Genomic DNA, 23,326 nt, shown 5'->3' with positions numbered 1-23,326 from the left:
TTGATCGGACACTGATCGTCTCGAAATGGGAATTCACATCACAGAACAAATGTGTCTTATTTAGTTTGTCCATGGCTTCCCGCAAGTGTCCCACGTGGGTTCGTTACGTTGAAGGCTCACCTTCCACCCTAGCAAACTGTGAGGAGCGTGGAGTTGGCTCCCGGCTTCCCCTCCTGCCCTGGACAGGATAGTGACCACACCAGTGCTAACTATCTCCACGGCATAGCCTTCTGAAATCCTTTCAGGCCTTGAGCAGAGCAGTCATCGAGGACACAGCTTCTACTCTGTTGTGGAAGACGAGGATGAAATATTACTAAGTTGGCTGTACAATGTGTGTTTCATTATTGTGATACTTAGAGTAGAGACACAGTACTCCACTAATGATTAAGCCAAGACAACAGGCAAAAAAACAGAACCATTCCAGACAACCTGGATGGGGCAGTGTGCATGCATGTGTGTACGTATATGCATCTGTGCTCGCTTATGCGTGTGCGCACACTTACGCGTGCATGTATGAGTTTAAAGAATGGGATCTGGAAGTCTGGAAACCAGGCTCTAACCCCCAGTTCTGACAGAACAAATCATGAAGGTCAAGTTTCTCATTTCTCGGTCTCTGTTTCCCCTGTGGTGAGAAGAGAGGATAAATTAGATAATTCTAAAAGTCTTTTACAGCTTTAATGATTTATTTATTTATTTACTTATTTAATATGAATACACTGTCTCTGTCTTCAGACACACCAGAAAAAGGCACTGGATCCCATTACAGATGGTTGTGAGCCACCATGTGGTTGCTGGGAATTGAACTCAGGACCTCTGGAAGAGTAATCAGTGTTCTTAACCACTGAGCCATCTCTCCAGCCCCATACAGCTTTAAAATGCAACATAGCCAAGCAGTATGGAGATAGACACAACACAGTCTTCACCCTTGGGGTCTTAGGCAATGAAGACACAGCAAGCCAGGACAGAGTCCTGCTGGGTGCTGCCCAGTAACAGGAGAAATCCTCCCTAGTTTCAGTTGTGTCCCCTTTTCCAGGGTGGCATGGTCCCTCTCAGCATCAGACAGACAGTAGCCTCACCCACCTGTGGTGAAAAGTGAAGTTTCAATAGGTCCCTTTGCTCTGACTGTCATGACTCATTGTGTCTGTGGCACATGAATTCGATAGTAGGTAAGTGGTTGGTAAAGAAGTAGGGAGACAATGAAATCCATGGTGCTGGCACTTGCACAAGAACCAGAAGGCAAAAGGGTCTTCAGAGAAGTCGGACCATCACATGATCATAAAAGAAACCTATCTGGTTACATGTGATTGTGTGATGGCAGCTTAAGTCTTTGGTTTCCAAAAATTAAACGCTTTAACATCCCGTGGAGTTAAAAATAACAGATTGCCACTCTTTCCAAAGAAAGGCCCTGTCCCCAAGATGTACATGCCACTGCTCCCCTAAAAGCTCCTTAAGTAAGCTGCCAGTCTGGGCTGAAATCCAAGTGTGGTTCTCTCTGCAGAGTGACCCCTGTAGGACAGTTCAGACATAGGAAGGAGAAAGAAGAAGATCTGTGTTCCTCTCATGTTCTTTCTATATACTGCCCCCTCTTATCATTTAAATTCTTCAGTTTCTCTCTTTCCTGGGATAGTAAGAGGCATAATCATTTCTCCCTCTCCCTCCCCTCCCCCTGCCACTCCCCCTCCCTCTCTCATTCACACACTCACTGCTGAGTGTTTCTGTGGTGATTCGTGAAGTGTTGAGAGGACAGGGATGCTCTCCTGGCAGCTTTCTGTCACGAGGTGCATGTGGAATTCTCCCATCATGCTCAGGAGTTCCACATGTCAAAACACTGTCCCATTTCTCCTACAGCTAACCCAGAACTTAGATGGCAGTCTCCTCTTCTGTGGCGAACAGGAAGGTGACTTGCACTCTGATTTGGTCCACTGGAGTTTCATTCACTCTGTCCCTTGAGCGGGACATTATTCCTCCCATCACGACCAAACCCCAGGTTCCTAAGGACTGCCTTGGAATCTTACACAGCTTCAGTGAAATAACTAACGATAGTTGTGTGACATTTTTTTATTGAGTCCTACTATGTGTCAGCCCTCCTAAGCTCTTAAATGTTCAAATCATCTAATCTTCACAGACATCCTAAAAACAAGTTATATTATCCTAAGTTTATAGATGAGGAAAGAGAGACTAAGGAATTACTACTCCTCCAGACCAAGGGACAAAATGGAGGGGTGCATGCGTGCATGCACACACACGCAGAAGCCAGAGGTTGATGCCCTGTTGTCTTCTTCAATCTCTCTAGCTTAGATATTGAGGCAGGGTTTCTCACTTGAACCCAGAGCTCACCAGTCCCGCCAGCTTGCTTCAGGGATCCCCTGTCTCTGCCTCCTATTGGCGGGGATTACGGGCAGGCTACCACAGCAACCCAGCATTTCTGGGAGTACCACTGGGCCCTGGTCCTCATACCTTCGTGTCAAGCTGTTTTTACTTGCTGAATCATGTCTCACAACATGCAAAGCTAAAATCTAAATCTAGGTGAGAGTCACAACAGACCAGAATGCTCTCGTGGTTTTTGTAAGTTTTCAGTGTTCGTGCAGCCTGAAAATAGAGGAAATGGTTGGAAAAATGAGACAATTTCATTGAGATTATGATATTAAGGTAATTTCTAGGACCCTACGAGGGCATGGTGGATCTGGTGACCCTTTGTAAGAGATAAAATGTAAGCAACAAAATGTCAAAGAAAATTTCGCAGAGGCCTTTTAGTTCATGGCTTCCTTTGTTTTTCTGAATCAACAGCTCTGTAGCCTGGCCTCTAAGTCACTGTGTAGTCAAGTAAGCAAGGTCTTCCTGCCTCCGTCTTGCCAGTGTTGGGATGACAGGACATCACTATGCTGGGTTTTATGTGGTACCTGAGGACAGAGCTCAGGGCCTTGTTGTCTGGTGGGCAAGCACTCTACCAGCTGAGCTACATCCTAACCCTGGTTCATGATTTTAAAAAACGTACTCAAAATCGGAAGGAATAAACCTTCTGGATGGCTGTTTTTTCCCAGGATGAGTAGAGTCAGCATGAGGAAATCCTTCCGGCTGGTGTGGTGGACAGGGTCTGAATCAGATGCTAGAGTCTGGAAGTGGAAGCCAGCGCCTCTGTGCAGCTCCCCTTAGGAAGCCAGGCCTTCCTTACAGCTGCCGCAGAGGCACCCCAGAGAGAAAGCTTTTGTCTGCCCCTGGCCACTCACTGATTTAAAAAAAAAATCACTGGCTTCTCTATCTTACTGGAATAGTATTGATAAATGAAGTGTCAAAGATGCCCCCGGCTAGGATATGACATCTTCCTTCTATGTTTTAACTGTGTGATTTGTGAAGGAGCCAGAGAGCACCATGAACGTGGACCAGGCCACCTAGGTTAACGTGTCTTGGGGCAAGTTAGTTCCTCCGTGTGTCCAAGAAGGAAAATGGCAGTACCTGCCTCAGACCATGGGAGAAAGAAATGGATTCCTGTGAGAACTGACCCAGGAAGAGCCCCTGTCAGGAGGCACCCAGTAAATGTCACGCATTGTCATTACTTGGCACATCTTCCCGTTACTTAGTTGAGTTTTTAATCATCCTTTCCTTGGGAATTCTTAATTGTGATAAAATATGTATAAAAGCCTTAGAGCCCGACATGTGTTTCAGCACAGTTGACTGGGGTTGAGTGGCGCCACCTCAGAGAGGAGTGGTCCCTTTTTCTTTCTCTCCTTTGCTTCCAATTCCATGGTTCTTGACCTTCATCTTTGGCAAATTTGTGCATCCCATGCTTACCAAAGGCTTTTCACCTCACCTAGAACACCTCTCTAGCCCAGCTGGGAACCATCGCTTTCAGAACTACTCTGCTGATGCTATCAGTCTTTGTTGTTTGCAGAGCATGGCCTGTTTGGGAGTGAACACTTGTATTGCATCCTGGGACCTGGGTCATTCTGTCACACACACACACACACACACACACACACTGTCTAGAACCTTCTGTGAATCTCTGGCTGTCTCCTCTTACGTTTAAGTATAAGGTTAGCCTTCTCATCCCTCTCCATGCTGTGATTCTAAAAGCCGGCAGCAGGTCATGAGAGGTCCCTGGAGAATAAGAGCAGGTCCAGACCGCCACTTCCTGTCCCCAGCTGAACGAGGACAAAATGGAGGCAAAGACCCTTCCTTCCTGTTTCAGGGCCACGGTTGACTTGCCCTTGTCTTCTCTGTCCTCCATTCCCTCCTCAGCATGTGCTAGCCACAGCAGAGGAAGGCACTGGTCAGTTCCCATAGTCTCTTGGCATTTACCCACTAGCCCTCAATCTTCTTCCTCTGTCTGCTGTGGTCTGGAGAATGCTTTTAGGTCTGGGATGAGACTAGTCTCTTCAGCCAAAAGTTTCACGGGCGGGAGATTCCTACACGCATGAGTAACTCCAGAGGTAGGCAGGAAGTCTCCAAGAAACTTTGAGAAAAACTAGCCAGTCCCTTGGAGATCAGGCCCTGGAGTCAGTGGATTTCAACTCTAAAGAAGGAAATTCTCTGCTGAAAGCCTACTGATTGGCTGTCCCCAGCTCCAAGACTCTTCAGCCTTATCTCTGTGCTGCCCTCACCCCCATCTCTGTTAGCTGTTGATAAATTACCCCACAGCTCTGATTGGCTCCTTTCAGATTCTGCCCCTTAGGCTCTTCTTTGTTTTAAGGCGGGGTCTCATATAACTCAAGCTGACCTCTAACTCAGCCTGTAGCCAAGGATGGCCTTGAATACAGCTACCCATTTCCATCCCTGATTTATTTAACACTGGGGATCAAGCTCAGGGCTGTGTGCGCGTTGGGTGAGCACTCTGACTAAACTACCTCCAAGCTCCCCTTGATTTATTTGAGGAATTAATTTTATTTTGTTTTTCCTGCACGTATGTGTATGTATAACCAATGTCTACAGAGGTTCCCTCAGAACTGGGGTTAGAGATGGTTGTGAACCATGTGGGTACTGAGAACTGAACACCCATCCTGTGCAAAAGTAGCAAGTGTTCTTACCCACTGAGCCATCTCTCCAGCTGTCACCCTACTCTTGCACCCTGATTCCTTAGATGGCCCCTTTGGGCTGCTGTTTTGCAGCTGAGAGAGACCTCTCTACTCTGCCACTGACTAGCCTGCGAACATGTGGATGATCTATGCTGGCCCACTGGAAGAGACAACCCACTTGTAGGCAGCATCTACCTGGCCTGAGGGAAGATCGGTGAACCGTTTCGTTTCCTTCAGCCCATGTTATCAAGTGCTTATGAGAAGTCCAGGGTTTGCTATTTATCAAGCTATCCCCTCCAACCAAGATAATTTACTTCTTAGGCCCTAAAGGGGAATTCAAGTTGAGATGACCAGGTAAAAGGTCAGTAGATGGTCTCCAACCAAGCGGAAATTGAACCTTGAAGAAAAGGAATGGCGGCCAGGGAGGCATAGCATTCTTTTGGCTGCTGTAACAAACACCAACACTAGACAGCTGTCTACACAGCACGTCAGTATGTCCCGCTCTGGAAGCCCTCGGTCAGGGTTGGTTTCCGTGAAAGCTGAGGGGAGGAGGACCTGGTCCAAGACTCAGTCTTAGCTACAGAAGCCTGGTGGGCAGTTAATCCATAGTATTGCTTGTCTTGGAGGTCCTGTCTTCCTGTGTGCATGTGTCCATGTCCACAACCTCCTTTTTATAAGGGGACCAGACATACTGAATAATAAATACTGCCTTCAGTTTCCCCTCTGTTAATGTGAGAAGCACCCTGACCCAGAACACTGGCACTGGAGAGACGGATTAAGATCGCATGCCGTTCTTCCAGAAGAGCCACCAGATTAAGTTCCCAGCACCCGTGTGGCAGATAGCAACTGTGTCTGTAACACCCATCCCAGAGACTTCCGTCAGCACTGCATGTACCTGGTTCACAGGCAAACATGCAGTCAGAACACACGTACACATAAATAAACATAACCACTGAGGGGAGTAAAGGGTTCATTTCAGCTTACAGGTTACATTTCCATCACTGAAGGAAGTCATAGATGGAACTCTGTGCACAAAGTGTGGCAAGGCAGTCACCGGGAGCCTCTGCCATCAGACAACTCTGTGGAGCCTCTGCCATCAGACAGCTCTGTGGAGCCTCTGCCATCAGACAGCTCTGTGGAGCCTCTGCCATCAGACAGCTCTGTGGAGCCTCTGACATACAGTTTGCTCACTTTTCTGAGTTAAGACTAAAAGCATTACTTTCTTTTTTATTTAACTTCTCTTTATACCTTTTTTCGGTTACTGACCAGGGACTAAGCATGTTTTCTCTGGTATTCTGAGCTTTTTCACTCTTTCTGAAGCCCCCTCTTATTTTGCCACAGGAGTGCTTGTTTCTCTTCCTTGCAAATGGCAGATTTCCTTCCCCTCTCCATCCCCCTTCTCCTGGCAGCTGTAAAAAAACCCTGTTGTTTTCACTAAACTTGGCCCATGTTTCCTTTCACAGAAAGAAAAGGAAGTAGCCGTGGAGGTGTGCTCATTGCTGGTTGTCTCCAGGCTTTCTCCCAAGCTCACACTTAGATAGCTTTCTTATGTAGCCCAGAACCATCTGGCCAGGGAATGGTGCTGCCCACAGTGGGCTGGACCCTCCTAACACACAGAATGGCTTCCTCTTAGCTAATTATGTCCCCCAAAGATCTCTTTTTCATAAAGGCCACATTCTGAGAGCCTGGTAGTTAAAACATACGAATTTGGAATTGGGAAGGCACAGTTGAGAGCCTACTAATAGGGCCAAGAGGACATGATGGTGCGTGTGTGAAATATACTTTCACCTCATGGATCTTTAACCAGATCCTTCAGCATTTCTTTAATTGGCTCCTTTACAAAACTGCTGAGGTGTGGTCCTCTCTGGAATTCTGAGAATCACGGTGGCCTGAGGCTGATGAGCCTCCTGACTCATTTCTCGGAGCCTGGGGATGATACAGGGTGACATGTAACGTTGACATGTGATATATGAACATGAGATGTTTGCCATAACCTTTTGGGATTTACTCATGGTTTATATGTGACTGAATTGGGGCGTTTGGGTAAATTCAAGTAAAAATGATAGAAACAGGAGGATCAGGAGTTCAAGGTCATTGTCAACTATGTAGTAAGTTCAAGGTCAGATTGGTCTACATGCGATTCTGCATCAGTTAAGCTTTTCTCACTGCTATGACAAGATGGCAAACAAAAGCAACTTGAAAGGAACGTCTCTTTTGGCTCGCGGTTTGAAGGCACAGTCCATCCTTTCGGGTAAAGCACATTGGCAGGAGGGAGAAGCAGCTGATCGCCATGTATCCGTAGTCAGAGAGCACAGAGACAAGAACACTGGTACTGAACCTGCTCCTCTGCCTCATATGTCCATAATCCCAGCCCATTGGGTGGAGCCGCCCGTAATTCAGGGTCTTCCTCTTTACCTAAACTTTTCCGAGAACGCCCTTAAACACACTTAGAGGTATGTTTGCATGGCGATTTCATATTCCTCTGAGGTTGACAATCGAGACCAGCCATCACAGACCCTGTGGGTGGGAGTTGGGGGTGGAGAGGTGGTGGTGGGGTGCTACTGAATGATATGAAATAGGATTAAGACCTGTTAGTCTCATCTAAAATCTGCTTTACTTGTTTGACTTAAAGAATGGGATCCTCGGTGTCTGAAGATATTTATAAAGGCAGAGCTCTGGCTCCGAAAGCTCACCGTCAGCCAGAATGAATGCTCCTTCCTGGGCTTTAGGCCTTTTCCTCCCATGCCCTGTGCCTATACTCATTGTGTGTAGCTCTGCCTCCTTCTTCCTTGTGCATCCCGCCCTACCCCACCCCATCAAGACCTTCAAAACCAGGGGTGGTACGGAGAGTTTCTCAGTTTTACAGTTGAGCAACTTACCAAGCACAAACCCAGACATCAAGGCCACCCCCTCCCCCCACACACACACACACAAAAAAAAACCCTGAGACATAAGACTCCCACATCTGAGGGATTTCATGCACTTGCTGTCCAAGCCGTGCATTTCCTGTGTCCAGAGCTCTCTGCCTGCCGGCTCTGGTCTCCTAAGTTTCCACACTCGGCTGCCAACTTATAATAACAGAGCGACAGGCAGCAGGGCAGGATCAGAGCCTACTCCGTTCGTGGGTGCAGGCTTTGTACTGAAACAAAGCTTGGAAGGTCTTGTTGCAGACCTTTCGGCCTGCACAGTGGTTGTGCCCAGACCACCAGGAGCCGGGAATTAAATACCCTCAGATCCACTTGTCTACCATTAATGTTATCAGCTTCATCAAGTGCTTCCTCTTTCGGTGGTGTCTGCAGAGAAATAAATAAATCAAGCTCTTCCACATCTTGTTCCTGCCCAGGATCCAAAGTCTGAAGGCCACTCTGAGTTGAATTATCTGGAGCACTGTCTCCCTCCTTCGTTGTTCCCAAAGATCTGGGCGGGAACAGAGAGTGAAATCTCCTCAGGACATTACATCAGTTCCCCTTTCCCCCTTGGCATGAAAGTGCTTCCGCTCGGAGCCCTCACCGACTTCCTAAGGCTTGTAAAGCTTGCCCCAACTACACACCCACACCCCAGCCTTGAAGCCAAGACATCAAAGAGAGCCTGCAGGTGACCAGATTATTGACCAACGCCTATGTCTGTTTCGTAATTTAGAAGACGGGAAATGGATTCCGGAGATGGGATATTTTTCTAGTACAGGGTCTCCACGATCCTCAACTTTTTAAGTAAAGAGGGGCATCTTTTAAGCAAAAGAGTGACATTTAGAAAACATTTGAAACCCTGAATGAAACTGTCCCAAGTAATTACTTTCCAGTGACCTTGTACTGGCAAGTAAAAAGGAACCACAGTAAGTTTGTCTCTATGGGTGGCAGAATTTAGGTCCATTTTAGCTCCCAAAAGAGCAGTCAGTGCTCTGGAAGGAATACAAGGGAAGTGGTGTGTGCCTTTCGAACCTCTGTCTGGGCAAGCTAGATCAGGACTTCTAGAAGAAACTTGAGGCAGACACAGTAGCTCATGCCTGTCGTCCTAGCACTTGAGAGGCTGAGGCAAGGTGATTGCTTTGAGTTGCGGCGTACGACCCTGTCCCTTGAAAAGAACGAACAACGCTTTTCTAATAGAAACTATCCATCCCCTGTGGAGTAGAGAGGACCCTTTAAGGAAGAACCACGTGCCCACCACCACTCTCAAGACCCTGTCACCACCCAAGTGTTTCCTCCATACCCTCACCTGGCTCTTTGTCACCTCCCATGAGTATCATTTCATTCATCAATACTTCTGGGTAGCCTACGAAGATGAAGGCCACTTATAAAATGAGAACCACGGGAGCCAGTGTTTCAGCTCAACACCGTGCTTTCATTGGTCACCTGGGAAACCACATGGTATACAGTGTGAAGCAAAATCTTAGTTAGGAAGGGCCTCCAGGCTGCAGGTGGTTGGACCTCCCCCGCCCCCACTTTAAAAGCAAGCAGTCATAACAGAACAACTACACAATTCATGTTGACTGGCTTTGACAGTCCCTTAGAAGAGGCTTGGACCCAAGGTTCAGATTTGGGTTGGTTTTTTGGTGGTGGTAGTGGCAGTGATGGTGGTGGTGGTCATGGTTGGTTGGGTTTTTTTGTTTTTTTTTGTTTTTTTTTGCTTTTCCAGATTTTGGAAGATTTACTTGTGAGACAGGTTGGTGTTAAGACCCACATGAAATCTCTTTGTATTTTGTAAATTACACGTGTAGCCTGCAGGAAATCCGATGGAATGTTTTTCAGTTGTTTTGTTCATGAAACAAATGTCACAGTGTGGCATTTTCCACTGGTGGCACTGTATAGACACACTGGGTGAGTTTCAGATTCTGGGGAGTTTTCGATGAACAATTATTTTGCTTATTCTAATCTTCCCTCCCACCTACCCCATACCGCCCTCAAGATTCAGACCCCGTACACTCTGATTTTTGAGACGAGGTCTCACTCACTATGTAACTCAGCCTTAACTTCACTATATAATCCAAGCTGGCCTGACGCTCCTGACAGTCCTCCTGCCTCAGCCTCCCAAATGCTAAAATCACAGGCTTACACCACCACATCCAGCCCAAGACCATCCTTGTCTTACAACTTTAAGCAGCCTTGCTGTCAAGTACCTCTGTGCCATTTCCATTGTGTGTGGCCTGTTTGGGTTTGCTGAGCTTCTGGGATTTTCTAGTCTCTTGTTGATATTGTGGCTTTGGTTATTTCTTCCCTTTCCCCTCCGACCCATTCCTTGTACACTTTAGGCATATTTGACTAGTTCAGGTCATAATTTGTTTTTAATTTCCTCTCTCATCTCCAGTATACTATTAAGCCTGTCTAGTCTACTGGACACTACAGTCACTTCGTGTATTGTACTTTTGGTTCTAGAATCTTCATTTTCGTTTTCTAAGTTTCTGTTTTGACAGCTCCTGCATGTCATGACTTACAGTGACTGTGATATCCCTGAAATGCTAACAGCTGCCATAAATTCCTTTAAAGAAAGTCTCCTTAGCAAATCCCATCAGTGTTGCAGAATCTGCTTCTGTTGGTCACCTCTTAATAATAGGTCACCTCTTCTGTGTCTACAAAAACCGTGTTGATGCTGAACCTTACAGTTAGCACACTGAAGAGTCTTGGTTGTGTTATATTCCTGTGACAAGTGTTGACCCTTATGCCTGCAGACAGTTCATCTGTTAGCCAGTCACTTCTAGCATGTAGCGACTGGTTTACATTTTTCTAGGGCAAATCTGTCTCAGCTTTCCCTTTAGCCCTCAGCAAGGAGCCCTTTGTAGTGTAACACAGGACTTACTCCACTAACATGTGGCCATGCTGGGGTAATGGACAGCCTGGGGTGTTGACAGAGCCTTTTAACTTAGTGAATCTCAAGCTCTGACCTGTTTTTCTACTACAGTGGCCAGGAGTTGAGACTTCTGTTGGAAACTCTCAGCCACACAATCCCTGCTTTCCGGTCTCCCTGGCGTGTGTATTGTTCAGGAGTCAGACAAGAATGTGAGAGAACTTTAGCATGCTGTTTTAGGAGTTCTCTCTGGTATGCTTCCCTTGATGAGGCTTCCACAGGTTTCTCCATTTTTGGCACCTACTTGCATCCTGACAGCTTACACGAGTTCTTGTCATCTTCAAACTGCCTTGTACAGTCACTGATAAGGGTACTCTTGGGGAAAGGCTGTATATATCTAATGTCTTGCTCGAGGAAGGTCCCACCCTTTAAGAATAAAGTCCCTGTGTTTTCATCTATTTGGGGGTCATTGTCCAATAGCTGTACATGGATTTTTCTTTTTAGTTTATTGTATCCACTTCCTGTAAAGTCTACCTGTAGGAAGTTTGGTTTGAGTGGGCCACTCTGCCATTGCTGAAACTGGAACTCCTCTTCGTCCTGTTAGGTGAATGGTGGCTGGTTTTAAATCCTTTACTGTTCCTTTCATATCTGACCGTATTTGCCTGAATACCAGTCCTCAGCAAAATACTGAGATATCTTTCATTCCTTTTTCCAGTTGACTAGTACTCTTACCATTCCACAATCTAGATTAGTAAACAAGTGTCCTAGGTTACCTGACCCAGTGAGGAAGGACTTTTGAATTTATGGCTTCAGATCATACAATAGTCACGAAACAGGCATTTCCCTTTCTATGAGTCTTATGTGCTGTATTCACTGCATCTTTTGTCCAGTGCCTCCTGTGATGAGGAAGATCTAGTAGAATTTTAAAAAGGAAAGAAATTTTTCATGCCAACCTAAAACCTATAACCCTTATGCAAACCCCACCTCTTTCTCTGACCCTGGCAGAGTCCCATTTCCCTTTCTCGGGTTTTTCTCATAGACCAAAGCGATGTCTTGGGCATTGTTTTAATGCTTAGAACTTTGGGTAAGTTTGGGGCCAGAATAGGGGTCATCAGAAGTGTTCCTTTACCTGCTGAGACTGCCTCAGAAACACCCGTGGCCAGAGTGCCCCATGGAGATAAATATCTATGAGTTAAAGATATAGCTCATCTATTTCTCTGGGCAGATACCTGGTTTGAGGTTCAGCAGGGAACCCAGCTCTCCTGTGAGTTGGTCTCCCCTCAGTCTAGCCCTCCAACTGCTTCAGCTCTACAGCTGTACACTTCTGTTGTTACGCTCAACAGCGTGTGAATTCACGTTCGCTGAAGATCATGTGATCTTGGGTTCCCGTGCACCTGTCCTCCCTACTTCCCACTCTGAGTTCACCGTGATGGGACACACTCAGGGACACACTTCTAAAAGCTCTCTCCAGTGCACGATCACCAATCTATAAAAACGGCCATCTTTGCTGCAGAGAGCAGGTTTCTTTTTATGATTTTGTGCCCTGGAGTCTGTGTGACAAGTTCTGTAACACTTGCAGGCTTTAGAATCTAATTCTAATCCTTTGCCCATTGGCCGAGTGGTGCGGGGAAGTTGTCTGCTTTTATAATCTGTGAAACGGTTATATTTCCCTCCTAAGAATGATCCAAGTTTTAAATAATAAAACCCAGGACATAGAAGAGAGTTGTCATTAATCACCATTGCTGACAGCCGTAACAATAGCCGGAGAAGGAGAAAATGAAAACTTAGGCTCACTAGAGAATCTGGAGAGAAACCCCTAAAAACACCTCAACTCTGAAGCCTGCACAGAGGAGTCAAGGGAGCACGAGATAGAGAAGGCATTGGGTTCCTTGTGTTTTCGGGCACTGTCGGATGCTAGACAGAATGTTGATGGACGTTCTTCGCTTGTCCAGGGTAGGAAAGCAATTTCCAGTATGTGCTCTGGAGTTTTGTTTGAGCCAAGGGAGAGACACAGGGATCTGGGTTGAGAGAGGCTCCATGTTTCGATACAGCTGCCTGTAGAGCAATGGCGAGGTCCTGGGGCTGCTACTCACAGTGGTCTGTGATTGTCTTTTCTTTTGCCCCACAGATAATTGTGTCCAGAGGACACCCAGGACGCCAGCGGAGAGCCTGCACCACAACCCTCCCACTATTGAACTCTTACATCGCCCCAGGTCACCCATCACCACAAACCACAGGCCTTCTCCTGACCCAGAGCAGCAGCGGCCCCTGCGGTCCCCCCTGGACAACATGATCCGCCGCCTCTCGCCCGCAGAGAGAGCCCAGGGGCCAAGGCTACAGCAGGAAAACAACCACCAGGAATCCTACCCCCTGTCAGTGTCTCCTATGGAGAATAATCACTGCCCACCGTCCTCGGAGTCCAACCCGAAGCCCTCAAGCCCCTGGCAGGAGAGCACACGAGTGATCCAGCTGATGCCTAGCCCCATCATGCACCCCTTGATCCTGAACCCCCGGCACTCGGTAGATTTCAAACAGTCCCGAATCTCTGAAGATGGGATGCATCGGGAAGGGAAGCCCATCAACCTGTCTCACCGGGAGGACCTGGCTTACATGAACCACATCATGGTCTCTGTGTCCCCACCCGAAGAACACGCCATGCCCATTGGAAGAATAGCAGGTGAGTGGGCTCAGCCCCCAGCCCCTCGCTGCCCAGCGGCAGCCATGACTATGTTATGTGCCCACAAAGGTTTGGGGAGGACAAGGGGAAGCTTCTGCCTGCATGAGACAGAGTCCCTAATGGCCTGGTTAATGAGCCACTATCAGAGAGTAGTTAATGAGCCTCAGAAATGTTAAGGAATGGATGTCCTCCGTCCCGCTTACAAGGAGAGCTGCCTCAGAATCACAGCAAAGGGAAAACATTTAGAACCAAAGGTTTAGGAAGTGCTCTAATGGGCCCGTGGTGAAGGTTCCAGGTGCTAATTAATGGCCAGACACAGCCGAGAAGAACCTTTGTCTCAGATTTGTGCCTGTAATTCTGTCCTGCGGACAGCAACTCAATACTGCTTTCCCCTTCGAGAGGGCAGAATTGGAATCGGGGTGTCAGTAGGCAGGTGTTGCCATGTCATTTAGACAGAGAAAACCCACTCCCAAATTCTTCTTTCAATTATGATGGAAGGCCCAAATGAGCTCTCCTGACATGAAACCAAGGAGGGTGGGTAAGAATCTACTGATTGAAACCTTGCCAGCCTGCACTTAATTTCCGTGGAATTCTCCAGAAGGCAGTATGCACTAACTGCCTGGCAACGTGAAGTCTTTACCTCGAGGGTGTCACTGTTCATGAGCCATCCATGGGGCACCTGTGACATACAGATAAACACATCTGCTGCACTGTGTACAGCGGTGATTTAAAGTCAAGCATCCTCCCGCTTGTAGAACTCAGAGTTTAGAGGGAAAAGCACCTCTTACCCGTTGCAGTGTCCAGGTATTCGTGAGAGCCTGCCGTATGGCAGAAGGCCAAAGCCGTGAGGAAGCAAATCAGAAGCCGTGTTTGGCCTGGAGGAGCCAGGAGGCTTCACAGGGGCTGGGGGAAATGTGACTGTGCTTAGTGGGAAGAGACCCGGAGTTAGGGCAGAGCCCTCCGTGCGCAGGTGACGGGGATAAACAGCCATTCTCCCCAGCTGGCACTGCCGTGTGTAGCAGTTCCCAACCAAGGCCCTGCTTCACCTCTGTCTTGTCTTCTTGTCTCTTCTTTTTCTTTTTTGTTTTCGTTTGTTCCTAGATGTCTGTCCCTGAGTACACTTCTGCCATTGCCTCGGTTCTATTGCTATCAATGATGTACACTGAAGGTGTTGAATTAGGAAAACACAGTGGAGAGTCTGGGGACAGCGCAGTCAGTAACTGTTGATGTGCTCTGTTTAGGCCACACACCCCAGGTGTCGTGTCATACACTTAGAATCCCAGTGTTGGGGGCTGAGATGTACTTCCCCGGGACTTGCTGGCCACTAAACCTAGCCTACTCGGCCAGTTCCAGACCACTGAGAGACCAACCCTATCTCAAAAGACAAATAGATAGCACCTGTGTGGTGACACCCAACGCCATTCTCCGTCCTCTATATATGTACACATGCTCAAGCGTGCACACACACATATACACACACATACATGCACACACATACATGCGCACACACATACACACTGATCAGGGTACTAAAAGTGTGGCCCAGTAGTAGAACGCTTGCCTAGCATGCACAAAGCCAGAAGATTTGATGGTCAGAACCACAACAACAGTAAAACAGCAGCTGTCTATGGCTTGCATGACTTAAAAGGCTGTGGAACTTAGAGTGAGCTTGGGATTCAATTCAAAACAGCCCTGCAGGTTTAATGATGGGGAGGAATGGGCTGTGCAGTGAAGTGGGGTTAGCCATGAGGCATTCGGTGGTTATGTGGGGGAGTGGATGCATGGGGGTTGATACCGTTGTTCTACTTATACATGGGGTTTGCTTTAATAATGAAGAAACTGCAGGATGGGCGGTCAGGAGACCAGAAAGGAAAAGTCTTACAGAAATATCTCCTCAGACATCTGGAGGAAAAGGGATGAGGTGAGAACTCCTGAGCAATGGAAGCTGCACACTGTCTTGGTCCTCCCTCTTCTGCGTGGTGTTTTCAGATCCTATTGCTTGTCTATAATTCTCAGGACAGCCCTTTGAGGTTGAATCCCTGTGATGTGCGTGGGTCATCTGTACAGGGGAAACCACAAAGGAGATCCAGCCCCCAGGACACCAAGGCTTTTCCCAAGGTCAGAAGAGGGTTTGGTGACCTTGCATCAAGGTCATCCACGTCGACCTTCATTTTACCACAGACTTCTTGAGAATCTTAAGATGGGTCCAGAAGGAGAGCATGAATGAGAGAAGGGGAGGGAGGAGGGCTGAAGGGATTGTTTACTTTTAAAACCATATACCCACATCAGCAGTGGATGGAGGGGGCTCAACAGTTCAGATGCAACTGGAGATAAATATCATATTAAGCAATTTTAGTCGGTCTCACGAAGGCAAATTACCACATTTATCTCATTGGTGGGTCTTAGATTTTATGTAGGTACTGAAGCTCATACAGGTGCAGGTATGAAGATGTAAGAACCTGTGTAGGGTAACAAAGGAAATGAACAGGAAGGGAGAGGGAGAGGAAAGGGAGGGAGGTGGTATGGCCGACTGCTCCAGCACACTGTATGCTTGCGTGAGACCTGATGTCATACAGGAAGCCTCTTGGAATGTTCAGTCAGTCCAGTGATGAGCCTGGGCTTCCACAGATGTCTTGCCTTGAGAGCACTTAGACACATAGAGCTAGTGTCTGCCTCTAAGAAGGCAGAATGTTCTAGAAGAGTGTCCCAGGGCCAGATCTTCCGGGGACAATGAATTCATTCCTACGGGATGATTGAGTTCCATACAAATCCATATGAATGTTCTTATGATCTTCGTAAATGCTGTAGAATCTCTAAATATATACATTACCTAATGTACCCAAATTCCAGCTGAGCCAGTTCAGCCGGCAGGCAGTGCTCTCCGCAGGGGTGAAAGACGGGTCAGGTCGGGTGGTCGCTGAGGTCCCTTCCCGCTCTGCAAGTCCACAGCCTGACAGTGAGTCTCGATTCTGCAGCTCTCTGCGGAGGTGGCCCATAGCCCCACACTCCTTTAGCCCCTTTGGAGGACCCCCCTACTCCTCCCTCCTCCAACCCTCTTGTCTTTCTGGGCTCCTAAGATCTTAGTAAAAGTGATTCTGTTTGTTGAAGGTCAAATTCTGTGAGTCATCCCTGTTTACACTGTAAGGTTCTGTCTAGTGAGCAGCCGTGGATGCTTTTAAATCCCTGCAAAGCGGCTGTTAGATGAGGAAACGTAGTTCCTTGAAGCCCTTTAATTGGGCACAGGAAGAAGTGAAAACACCGCCAAATGTCACACTGATGAGTAACTTCGCTGGAGGGCGTAGACAGAAATACTACTTACCGACGAGGAGCGAAGCACAGGCCCGGGTTCCTGCTCTTCCAGGGCCATCGGCGTGGGTGTGGGAGGATCTAGGTGTTCAGACCCCTAGGAGGAGTCTACACTGCATTCTTGCAGGGTGGGGGTTCACAGAGGCACAAGACGCCATCTTCGGCATGAAAGAGCTGAGGTTCACTGTAAAGGTAAAGCCTGTGACGTGCACTTATGACTCCCGCCACGTACCACAGGATGGGCTTAAAGGAACGCTTAAGGGGCGGCATGGTGGGCATCTGCCTTTAGTCCCAGCACTTGGGAGGCAGAGGCAGGCAGGTCTGTGTGAGTTCAAGGCCCGACTGTTTTACGGAATGAGACCTTGTCTCAAAATAAAGCAATTTCTAGTTATGTTTATTTTATGTACATTAGTATTTTGCCTGCCTGTGCGTCTGTGTGAGTTTGTCAGATCCCCTGGAACTGGAGTTACAGACAGTCGTACACCACCATGTGGGTGCTGGGAATTGAGCCTAGGTCCTCTAGGAGAGTAGCCAGCCCTCTTAACCATTGAGCCATCTCAATAATAAATAAATAAATTAAATAAATAAATAAATAAATAAATAAATAAAATAAAATAGTGCTTAGAATTCGGGGAGTAATGAAGAAGAAGCCATTCTAGATGGCGAAAACTCAGGCGCCAACACCAGCTATAAAAACCCAAGTGTTCTTTTCTATTTCTAGTAGAGATGCAAGGCCAAGAGCTTGTCTTTCGAAGTCAACTAAAAAACTGTTTTCTCAGAAACTCTTCCGTTCCCATCTCTGGAAAAAAAAAACCTGATGAATTGTGCAAATAAAAGATCACATAAACCATGACAAATTACCCTTGGTATTAACCATATGGGAAAACGAATAAGAAAATTCAGTAAGTGATTAGCCGTTTAAATACAGATTAAACACAAGTTAAGCCTATTCGCATGTCACGTGTTTTAATTTTACTTCACAAGTGATAAGAGGTCTTGGAGATTGTCCTCCGGATAGGCATCAGGGGGTTCATGACAGCCTCAAGCCCGTGTCCCCGTCCCACCCCAAATACTTCAACCCAGAGACCTCTCAGTAAGGATTGGAAACCTTGGCCAAGTGCAGCCACCCCCTGATTCTGTAAATGAGTTTACTGGGGAAAGCCACGCTTTTGTTAAGTCATCGTCTGTGTCTGCTTTCAAACCATGACCCAAGCATGAATACATTGAGTCACTTCGGATAGCCTATGGCCACGTCTTAAATATTTACCAGTTGACCTGGTATGTAAACAGCAGGGTGCCCCATGTTCCCCATTTCGGTTCCCATGAACAGTGTTCTGAGAACCTCAGACATAATCTAGTCTGAGGATTCAGGAAGCACAGCTCTTGCTGGCAAGGAAATGCATGCACTTTAGGAGATGAGGCACGTCTGAGGCGCAGTAACAAATGATGTAAACCCGCAGACATGTTCAGGACCTCAGGCTATGCTCACAGAACAGTACAGAGCAGTTGCAATGGCATCATTAGCATAAGTACAATACAGCTCAGTAACGCAGATTCTCTACACGTTTGAATTTGTAGTCGCATTTGTTCGTTTGTTCAAAGTTTATCATGTGTTTACAATGTGGGAAGACATCGTTCTGTGTGAAAGACAGGAGACTGATCAAGGCTTTGATCCTCCCGCCTCAACCTCCTGGGAGCTGGGTTACAGGTGAATACCAGCACACTGGGCTCAGACGAGCCTTTTTTTTTTTTAAGTGATTTTGATTTTCTCTTAAGTAGATTTTATATTTGTCCCTTCCTTGACCTTATTCTAAATATCTGCCAAGGAAAGATTCATTAATAATCTGACATTTATCTGTCTGTCTTTTGAAATACAGTAGCCCAGGCTGACCCTAACTCCTATCTCAGCCTCCTGAGTGCTGAGATTACAGGCTTGAACCACCACATCCAGCTTTATAGTTCATTCTTAGTTCATTTTCTACACAAGAGTGGGGACTTTAGTCAAAGCCCATGACCTACGGTGGCTGGATGCTTTCTTGTGAGCACCCGATAAGTTTTGTTGCAGTCTCTCAATCTTGTCAAGCTTGAACTTCTTTCAGAATGCCATTGTTCAATTAATTGACTTACTGATCTACAGCCAAGAAGGCTTAGAATTCCCTCCCACTTCAAGGTCCCCTCACCCCCAGCTCCCCACTGACACACTTATGACAGTCTGTCAGAGGCAGCCCTTGTTTGGCTTGGAAAAAATGTTTCCCGACAAGATTACATCTTTAACATAAGCAAGAGGATTCGGACTAGGGAGACAAGAGCATCTGCTTGTGCTTGTGAAGGGGCCTAAACAGTGTACTTCCATGTAGAGTGAGTTGTTTGTCCTCAGAAACTCAACCCTGGAAGCCTCTGGGGGGATGAGGGAGGGAATACAGGGAGAGACCCCTAAAATGAAGGACCAATGGGGGAGGGGTAGTATGGAAACCTAATATAATAGAAGCTTCCATATATACATACACACACACACACACATATACACATATCTAAATGAAAGTACCAAATAATGGAGAGACAGAGACCCAGCTAGCCATGTCCTGTCACCAAATGAAGCTTCCAGTACCAGGACTGGGTTACATCTAATTAAGTTGTTGGCTAAGAGTTCCCATGGGAATCCCCAAACAACCCAGGCTGTTGCCAAAGCCTTAGGCTGCTCTCCACAAACTGACAGTAGGGCCCATTGCTGAGGACAACACCTACAGAACTCACTGAACGTAGAGAAGTCAAGCTGGTGCCTTCGTAGAGACTTTGCCCACATGTTCCAGCATCTTTGGTACAAGAAGGTATCCTGTTTATGTTTCTAAGAGAAACCATTGATTGACTCTACTCACTATCAAAAAAGAGATGGGAACGCCAAGCCAGCCACAAATCCTTTAATCTGCAATGGCGCCCTGCCCACAAGATACACTAGGGCAGTGGTGGCACAGTGCTTAGGGAAGTAACCAACCAATATCTGATTCGACGGAAGGTCCACTCCACCAGATGGAACCCATCCCGGACACACCGCTTGGGTGACCACGAACCAGAGACTAGATAACCCAGGGACACAGACTAAAACGAGATACTACTGATTTCCAAAAAAGAATGCTTAGCAATAAAAAGTGCTTCTAATGACATTCTCCTATACACATAGATCTTCAGTTCCTTGTTCAGCCATCATCAAAGAAGTTTTCTCCTGTAGCAGATGGGAACAGATACAAAACCTCACAGACAGACAGACAGACAGACACTATGCAAAGAATGAAAGACCTTGGGACCTCAGCTCTAAATGGGATGTCTCTATCAAACCCCTCCCCTGAGGGCTTGCGGAGCCCAGTAGAGAAGACCGAGAGAGTATTAGAGCGAGAGGGGGTGGCAGACACCAGGGATAGAAGGCCCCTTAAATAAATCAACAGGAGCAATGCATACATGAGCCCACAGAGGCCGGGGCAGGAAGCACAGGGCCTGCACACGTGAGCACCAGGGCCTCTGCATGTACGTTCTGGCTTCCAACTTAGTGTTTTTACGGGATTCTCGACTGTGTGAATGAATGGGTCCCTGAATTCTGTGCCTTCTCTCAGCCTCTTCCCTTCTGTTTATCTTGTCTTAATTCCAATGTGTTAGGTTTTTGTTTTATCTTATTTTGTTATTATCCCTTAGAAGCCTGTTTTCTGAGAGACTGAAAGGGAGTGGATCCGGAAGGGAGGGGAAGCAGGGAGAATACGAGGAGTGGAATGGAAAGGGGGGATGTAATCTGTATTGTGTAAGAAAATAAATCTATTTCAAAATAAAAGGAGGGGGGGAGCTCAGGGAAGATGGTAGGAGCCGTGGCTGCAGAGACTCTGGGGCAGTTAAGGACACACCACGAACTCCAGCCTCCGAAGTGAGATTAACTTCAAGTGAGGCTTTTGAATCCCGCCCCCCGTTTGTAAATGAGCCTCGGGAATAGCCTTTAAGATAAGAATAAATAAGATAAAATAAGAGAGTCATAAAAATGAGGGGACAAGTCATTCCTAAGCCTTCCTAATGGAGGGTGAAGATCTCATGTTAAAGGACAGAGTTGTAGGACGTTTCCCCTCAGCCAAAAGGATCCGGTAGTTGCTTTGCACACAATGAAAGAGCAACTTTCTGGGGACTAAGTAAGGCTCTGGAGCCCTCAGCCCAGACCCCTCTCTTGGTAAGGTATAGTACTGAGAGCCAGGGCATCTCAGGAAAGCAGGGTGGACCTGTGGGTTCCCCCAGCCTCTGCAGTCAGCAGGATGGAATGCAGTTCTTGCCTTCCAGAGAAGGGCTTAATACTCCGGGCTGAAGTCAGATTTCTTATCTGTAACCTTGGAAAATACCACCCGCTCCTGAGCGCTTTTGATCGATGGTAAGACAGCATGGGAGCGTAACCCATGAGTGGGTTAATGCACAGGTCTGGGTCCCTTCTCCGCCTCACTACAGAGCTGTCATAGTGGCTCTAAGAGACTGGAGGAGAGCTCAGGTGTCCATCCTGAGCTGGCAGGGGTGTGGCAGGCAGCAGCTGATGCTAACCCACAAAGCAAAGCGCACCCCTCCGAGGCCCCTCCCCAGCTCCCTTCGGGATTTGCATCTGTGACCTCTGTCCCCCTGTGCTTTCCCCAGTGTCCCTTTTAGAGGAGGTGAATAAGGTAAAGACCAAGATGAGCCCTGGGGAGGGAGAGACGGGGCTCACTCCATCTGGAATGTTCGAAGCGGTTCTGACCGCTCACATTCTAGCAAAGACACTATTCTGTCTTCAGTGTGAAATCAAGGAGCTCTAGAAAGGTGGGATGTTCCGGGCTGTGTCTGAGTAGACGGTGCATGAGGCTGGGGGAGATTGGAAAGCCCTGTTTACTTAAGGCTCAGTGTACCTGTTAGCCCATGTCCCCACCTCTCTGCCCTCCCTGGATATAAGTCCAGAGAGCAGCTAGCCCCACAAAGCCATGGTGGGGCGCTGCTGGCCTCCTGCTGTAGGCTGTATCTCACTTGGTATGATGCTGAGTCCAGTCTCTGCCTTCCTCCTGCTGTATAACTAACCAATAACAGGAGTCAATCTGTTTGCAAGATCCGGAAGCGTTAGTGTGGTCCCTGTTACCTGTCCCCTCTGCAGCCTTCCCCAGCATGACACTGTGCACCCACGGTTTGTTTTCCTCCGTCACAGAAAAGACAGGCAATTGCCCATTGTACACACATGTGTGCATATCAACATACAGTTGGCAGTGCTGGATAGATAATAGACTGTACTTCAGGACCATAACTGATGTGGTCTGGAGGAGGGAAGAGTGCCTGGATGACAGAGGATTCCCTTTATGTTGTGAGCCTGTGTTCCTATAAGCAGGACACCCCAACTTTCACACTCTTTGATATTTAGGCCAAAGAATGCTTTGCCGTGAGGCCTTGTCCCGTGCAGCCTTAGCCAAAAGCACCTCCATCCACCCGTTATTAGAACCGGAAGTGTCTCCAGACATTGTCACCCCCCAGCTTGGGTGGAAGGAGCACTGCTCAGCTCAGAACAGTGGCTGTCGCAGGCTGGCTGTCACTTTTCTGTTTCTGTCTAACTGTACCTGCTCTGGTGCTGAGCTTTCAATACACTTAGCAATTTTGAGGTCATCGATGTTAAAAGTGTAACCAGGGACACTGAACTTTGTCCCATCGGTAATGTAAAATTAAACCCATGGTACCGGCGGGTTTCCCTAGACCGTCACTTAAAGTTCTATTTGAGCAAGTAAAACAACATAAAACAACTTTCTTAGAAACTTTCTGGAAAGTTTAACTCTACTCTCCGTCATTATACATTCCCTTTGTCTGTAATTTGACCCGCCTACTCAAAATTTTTAAAGATTGGTTTTGTCTAACAGGGATATTTTTTTTAGAAGCCATGTTGGTTATGTGTGAATTGCCCATCTTTTTTTTATATTCTCTGTTCTGTGAGTTTATACAATAAGTCTGTAGTAGGAGACAGACGTGGGAGTGAAAATATTTCCCCCTAACCACAGGAAGGGATTTTTACAATGCCTCTTAGAGGCAGATAGCCAGGTACCTCACCCAGCAGGAAATAGGGAACTGTTCCTGCAGTTAGAAAGTAGCTTTATCTGAGATAATCCACTTCGTAAACTTCCTCTCTAAGAAGAGATGATCCAAGGGACGAGCATTTCTTTAAAATACTCAAATGTCCCTATATGGAAGAAAGATCCTTGTCCTAGTTTCCTTTCCCTTTGCTCCCATACAATGCTCTAACAAAAGCAGTTTCAAAGAGAGGGTTTATTCTGCCTCTCAGGTCAAGGTACAGCCCATCAGGGTGGGGAAATTAAGGCAGGGGAAGCTTGAAGCAGCTGACTCCATCACATCTCTAATCAGAAAGCAGAGAGGGACGAATACATTTTACTGCTCAACTCTTTCTCCATGTACGTGGTCCAGGAACCCATCTAGGGGATAACACCGCCCGCAGTGGGCATTTCTTGCATTCTCAGTTAACTCAGTCAAGATAATCCACACACACACTCCCAGAGCCCCATCACACAGGTGACTG

At 47.1% G+C, this 23,326-nt stretch overlaps 1 protein-coding gene across 2 annotated transcripts in view; it reads left to right on the top strand.

Annotated features, from left to right (window-relative positions):
- Etv6 (ETS variant transcription factor 6) overlaps window positions 1–23,326 on the top strand; it is a 234,570-nt gene that overhangs the window by 201,796 nt on the left and 9,448 nt on the right. For both annotated transcript variants that reach the window (XM_032905549.1, XM_032905548.1), the window contains exon 5: window positions 12,916–13,464. In XM_032905549.1, coding sequence (XP_032761440.1) covers window positions 12,916–13,464 — 549 coding nt within the window. The remainder of the gene's footprint in view (window positions 1–12,915; window positions 13,465–23,326) is intronic.

Source organism: Rattus rattus, chromosome 6 (genome assembly GCF_011064425.1).
Source record: "Rattus rattus isolate New Zealand chromosome 6, Rrattus_CSIRO_v1, whole genome shotgun sequence".
Lineage (NCBI taxonomy): Eukaryota > Metazoa > Chordata > Mammalia > Rodentia > Muridae > Rattus > Rattus rattus.
Note: the sequence above shows the minus strand (reverse complement) of the source record. Positions and strands in the feature narration are given on the sequence as shown.